At 41.0% G+C, this 6,000-nt stretch overlaps 1 protein-coding gene across 3 annotated transcripts in view; it reads right to left on the bottom strand.

Annotated features, from left to right (window-relative positions):
- Window positions 1-948: 948 nt before the first annotated feature.
- Wdr72 (WD repeat domain 72) overlaps window positions 949-6,000 on the bottom strand; it is a 180,012-nt gene continuing 174,960 nt past the window's right edge. For 2 of the 3 annotated variants that reach the window (XM_087561192.1, XM_087561193.1), the window contains one exon: window positions 949-1,185. In XM_087561192.1, the coding sequence (XP_087417318.1) occupies window positions 1,130-1,185 (56 nt within the window). In that variant the 3' untranslated portion in view covers window positions 949-1,129. 3 annotated transcript variants of the gene reach the window in all.

Below are 6,000 nucleotides of genomic sequence, written 5' to 3'. Positions count from 1 at the left end.
ATATTCATATTAGATGTATTCTTCCAACTCAATAATTAATTTTAAGTCCCAAAGGTTACAGGGCAAGTCAGTTCGAAGATGTATTTCTCCTTTTGAATCTCTCCTTCCCCCTGATTGCTGAATCCTAACACAGGATCTGAGGCTGATGCTCAGAAAAGCAGAATTAAAATCGTATGAAATTATATGAACAACACACACACATACATATGTGTATATACCTGTATGCACATATACATACGTGTACATATCATATATCTTTAATTCCATCGTTCTATGGATCAGGGCATATTTCTATTCATTTAAATATACTTTAATAATCTTTGATAGTTTTCTATAAATTAAGCACTCAATAAAAATCACAGCACATTATCCAAATTGCTTTAACAGGTGAGTGCTTTTCATCCTGTCTGTGGATGCTGCTTTGCATATTTTAGTTTTAGAATTCCTGCTAGCCCAGCTTCTCTCTGGGAAAAGAACTGCGGATGTTTATACTAACAAAAGAGTGAGCCCTGCTGTGTTGTAAGTGGGATCCCCTCCCCCCAGGTCAGGTCTATGAGGCTAATAAGATTTAATTAAAGACATTCGCCATTGTGTCATTAGAGTTCCATGCTGATTGGACCTCACGAGGCTAGATCCTGGGTGTCAAAGATTGACTAAAGGACATTTCATGTTTAAGGATGAGATCTGCAGGGCCTGGTCTGAGTCGAAGCACCCACTAGAACAATATGTCCTAACTCAACATGGCAAAATCGGTAACACTTTGGGTTAAATACCTTGAAGCAACCGTGAATTGAGAGTCTTGTGAATTCCTTTGGCTCTTGCAATTCAGAAGCTGAGAAGATGAAGATCTGAAATGGTGTTAAATCTATGCCTGTGGGCTGGCGTTCTTTGTTGCAAATATTGACAGAAAATAAGGAGGAGGAAGGAGACTCGCTTAGACAATCATTGCTTTGAATTAGGATTTGGATATCCTCAATCAGTGGTAACATTTTTAATAGACTTTGGCTGAGATATTAGCGAATCTGCTACAGACCAATGACAACGTTGCTTTTATTTGATGGTAAAGAGATAGTGTGCTTGTGCATCTCTGTTAATTCAGATTGAATTCCTTTTTCGGGACTCCATCCATCTAGCACATCCTGCAGGAGCACACCTTCGCTATCCATGGACGATGTCTTGGCTGACCTAGAAAGAAAGCAGGTATCTGGGTTACTCGGTGCAATATAGAAACAAGAAGAAAAGAAAGATAGAGGAGAGGGAGGGAAGGGGCAAAAGGAGGAAAGGGAATAATGCTTGTGATTTTTGCAATTCACTCACCCTCAGGTAAAATGCATCCTATAATAACCAATATCCCTGTCTTATTAAACAGGTATATACATTTTAATCCTATACATTATTACTAATCGCTTTTAATTGTCCCAACCACAAAATCTTCCAAAATGATGAATTTGGTTTTTACTAGGCAAATTCTCCCACATTTTAGGCAGCCTAACTGTTCTTAGAGCAATCTACAACCACAGTGCCAGGCTTTATAAATATTTGCTGAAGTATGGATTGAATCGCAGAATCAAAACATGTGTGTCTCAAGCATTTCGGCAGTTATCTGTGTAGGCTAACAAAATGAGGGTATAATATGAATTGATTTGACTATTCAAAAAGTGGAGCTGTGTGCTTTTTTTTAACTCTTTTTTTTGTATTATTAATACAACCCTAAAGTAGTAGCTCTCATTCCTTCTGGCAAAATTTAAAAAGTAGGCTCTTCATTTTAATGAATATTGTACTGCATATTGTGTGTGTGTGTGTGTGTGTGTGTGTGTGTGTGTGTGTGTTTTCCTGTGAGTCAGCCTACAGTGTTATGTTGCTTTAAAATTTATTCTGCTCATGTTTACATTTTTCTCTTTGGGTAAATTAATTAAAACATTGGTATTGCTAAACCAAACCAGCAGGAACTTATTACTTTATTACTGACAGTGTTCTTCCCTTTCCCTAGAACAGGTTTCAGCCCCAGCCGAAAGTGTGTGTTAGGCGGCCATGATCGATGCTCAGCTCTCACTGTCCACACTTTCTGCCTCATGCATCATCATCAGGCCCCTCCAACACTACGGTCCCGAAGCTGTCCTACTTTTTGATTCCTGGTTTTTGCTGGTGATTCATGAGGCAGAATAGTAAAAGGGGAAAAAAAATCTCACCTTGGCTTTTCACAATGTATCATCCTCTGTGAGAATTCTAGTTTTGTTCATCAGATTCATGCAAATGTAATATTGATTGACAGTGATGTATATAGATCCACATGCACAACGTGCTACATAGAAAGCACTAAAATGTTCTATTAATGGCAGAACACACACTGATTATAAACTACTTTGAAACCGAAGTGAAAACTTAATGAAGGCATTTTATTTTTTTGCACTTCCAAACTCTTTCTTGTCCACCATTTTCGACTGACACTACCTGTATGTAGATGTGTGTGTGTGTGTGTGTGTGTGTGTGTGTGTGTGTGTGTGGCCAGAGATTAATACTGACTATTTTACTTTATCATTCTCTAAGCTACTTTTTAAGACAGGGCCTCTCACTGAACCTGGAGCTCTCTGGTTCAGTTAGACTAGCAGGGCGGCATGTTCTAGGGATTCCCCTGTCTCTACCTCCCCAGAAATATATCTGTTTTGGTTTTTTTTGTTTTGTTTTGTTTTGTTTGTTGCTGTTGTTTTCACATAGATGCTAAAGATCAAACTCAAGTTCTTGTGCTTGCATGGAAAGCACTTACTCACTGAGCCATCTACCCAGTCCCTGAAGTTATTTTTCAATGTGATGTTCCTAGAACATTAAGAGGTTAGATTGTTAATTTTCTAAGCCAAGGTCTCTCATTAATATTGGCACAAAGGCTGTAAATATTGCCCCGTAATTTTTATCATCATGAGTATGAAATGAGAAGAAAGGTGCCCTCTCTAAAACAGTCTGGAGCACTGAGGTTTATCCAGATGTTAACTAGATGAGCTTGAAACCATTTCTGGGAAAGCTTTCAAGTTGAGAAGCAGCCAGGCCTTAAACAGCCAGGGAAAGAAAGTCTAATGGTCCTAGAATTCCAGAAAGGGAGCTGCAAGTTTGTGCTGCTGCCTCTGAGCTTCTATTACTAGACATCAATGTTATCCCCATAGGTTTCAGGAACATATAAATGCCAGGGAAGAAGTAGGTAGACTTCCTAGGGTCGGAGACACAAGCTCAAATGTGGAATTCACCTGTGAGCCAAAACTCACGGCTGATGAATTATTTCAAAGAAAAGACATGTCCGAGGGTTACTTTCCCCATCAGACCAGACCTCTAGGTTCACCAGCAAGGTTGAAATAGCACGAATGCTCTGGTAGACAGGTGCTTCGCCAACCTTAATGGACTCCAGGCATTCACCTGGGTATAAGGCTTGAACCAATAAAGATCAGAATGGCAAGCTGGGCAAGGTACAGCCCTCAAGAGAACAGGTGAGCACGCTCTACAAGGCCTCTGAGCTGTGACCCATATGCAGAGTGGCCCATTTATAAATACTGCTCTCTGGCCAGCTCGGGGTTAGAGAGTAACGTCAGATCAAAAATAAACCTATTGTCTTCAAACTCCACTTGGGAAGTCATTTGTGTCATTTTATGTAAAATGTTAAGAATTCTTACTAAGAGCATTTTAAAAATTAGCAGCACTTAAGAGAGCAACTTTAGGTCTATTCCAAAAATATATTTCAGGTTCTCCATGCCACCTTGTCCTTCCGACTCTCTGCCTATGACTGAGGGTGAAGTCGGTGTTATGCAGCTGTAAAACCTAGAATAAAGTTTTAGTTTGAAAAGATTTAAAAAATAAAGACAGTGTTTGGCTGAACAATGGAGGAAGTGATAACTCTTGGTATGGAGAAATCATTTCTGTTTTTCTTTTCTAAATACTCCTTAAACATTTAGTCTATTCATTTAAAATGAGGTAATAAATATATTAGTCAGTTAGCATTACATTAAGCTACGTAAGGTCAATATCCATTACAGCTAGAAGGCTGAGCGGGCTCAGCTTCGTAACCGGGTGATTTTGCACATCCATGAAGATGTTCAAGGGGATTTCAGATGGAGGGATGATGTTCCACAGGAACCAGGAAGAATGATGGCTGCAGACTTCAGCTCACTCCTCCCCACACCACATCGTTGTGAGCTTAGCTACTGACACTCTTCCCTTATTCAGTGTTGCAAATATCACTTCAGAGCTCCTAATTTTGGTTTCTTCTGTAGTAAAGATGGTCAATCTCTACGCCACCTCCACACAGTACACGGAGGTGTGCACGCCACCAGGAAGTTGTTCATCGCCTTAGCGCCCCTACACTTGGTGAGACTTTAGGCTCTGAAGTTTATTTGGGGGCACTGGAGACTGGATTGTTGTAATTTCAGAGCTCCAAACGGTCCCTCCATGCCACTAAACTCCTATAAGAAACATGAAACTTCCTCTCTTTCTCCTGGTTCGTTTCTGAGACGTTTTGTCTATCAGATGCTTCTGCTCTGAGGAAATCTAATGCCTCATCAAAATCTTTCTCCGCAAACAAGCACCTCTGTCAGAAGTGTCTTAATTTCTTATCCTAGAATGTTATCCACATGAAGAGTAATAAATAATTCATGTCACTACCTCTTTGTTGTGTGTCCCTGAACTGCACAGAGCTAGGAGGCTGACAGCTGGGTCAGGACCAGGCACCTAGGATCTGACATGACACGTAACTAACAAGTTCCTTTCAGTTTGTCCCAAAAGAAGACAACGGTCCAAAGTGCCGAGAGAAACCCCGAACCGAAACGAAAGCACTTCTTTCTTTGCCCCTGAGTGTTTGCTGTGAGCTGCTTTCCGCCCCCACAAGCCCTGGTCATTTTACAGGACTGCCCAGCCCCCTTTCTTCCTCACACTCGCTTGGCCATTTACGCCCGGCTACGGATCAATATGAGCAATTCTTGGAGAAATACGATGTCTCCATGACAACCAAGCCACAAATTCTCAGTGGAAGGCAGTGAGACCAGTAGCCAACCCTCCAGAGGTTTCTAGGCCTATAAGGGTAAGATGTCTTAAAATGCAAGGATGGACAGAGGAAAAAGCCGGAGCAATTCATTCTTTATTACCAGTTTAATGATACCCGATGTATGGACCGGTACTCATTTTCTCAGACTTTTCCCCAGCTCCTGTATTTCCTAAATTACTCTTGCTTTTTCCTTTTCTTTTCTTTCCTTTTTTTTGACATGTTCTTTTGTTCATAACTGTCAGATGGTAAAAGCCATATCTGAATTTTACTCTCAGTCCACTTGTATTAAGGCACGGCAGAGCTATTTCGACATCTGAAGTGGCATCACGTTGATGCATCAATGTTAAAAACAGTGAGTGCTTAAGTAAACACTGGACTCTGAAGATTTGACTTCCTGACAAAATGTTTGATGGGAAACACTCATCAAGAACTTTAAAAACCTAAGTCAAAATTAGACAGTTTCAGTCCTGACTAGAAGTAATCTAAGAATAATTTTTAGTATAGACGGCATTGCCATCACCCCTCCTTTTTAAGGTGAAACGAATTGACATTTTCCTCGGAGTGTTATGTCAGGGAGCGGGGCTAATTTGTTCTTTAACAATTTCTGTCATAAAAAGATGCTGTCTCTCTGTGCCTGAAGATGCCGAAGGATGCTTTGTAAAGCATTGCTGGGGTCGGGCATGCAGCCGCAGCTCATCTTTTGAGGGATTCTAGTGCAGTGGGGGGGGGGGCAGTGCACACTTGCCGTCACCACTGGGCCTATTGGGGTTCCAAGATGACTTAGGGGACCTGACATAGATTGCAGGCTGCACCTTTCACTGAAAATTAAATCTTAGTATCTCTCCTCCGGGAAGGATCAGGGGACTGTTTGCAGCTGCCCCCCTGTCAGGGAAGGCGACACAATTTGGAAATCTCTTAACTAAGCTGACAGCCTACAGAGAGGATGAATCAAAAATATGATACAAAGATCAGCACACAAA

The sequence above is a fragment of the Rattus norvegicus genome, chromosome 8 (genome assembly GCF_021556685.1).
Source record: "Rattus norvegicus strain SHRSP/BbbUtx chromosome 8, alternate assembly SHRSP_T2T, whole genome shotgun sequence".
NCBI lineage: Eukaryota > Metazoa > Chordata > Mammalia > Rodentia > Muridae > Rattus > Rattus norvegicus.
The sequence above is the reverse complement of the archived record's forward strand: the minus strand, read 5'-3'. Positions and strand labels throughout refer to the sequence as shown.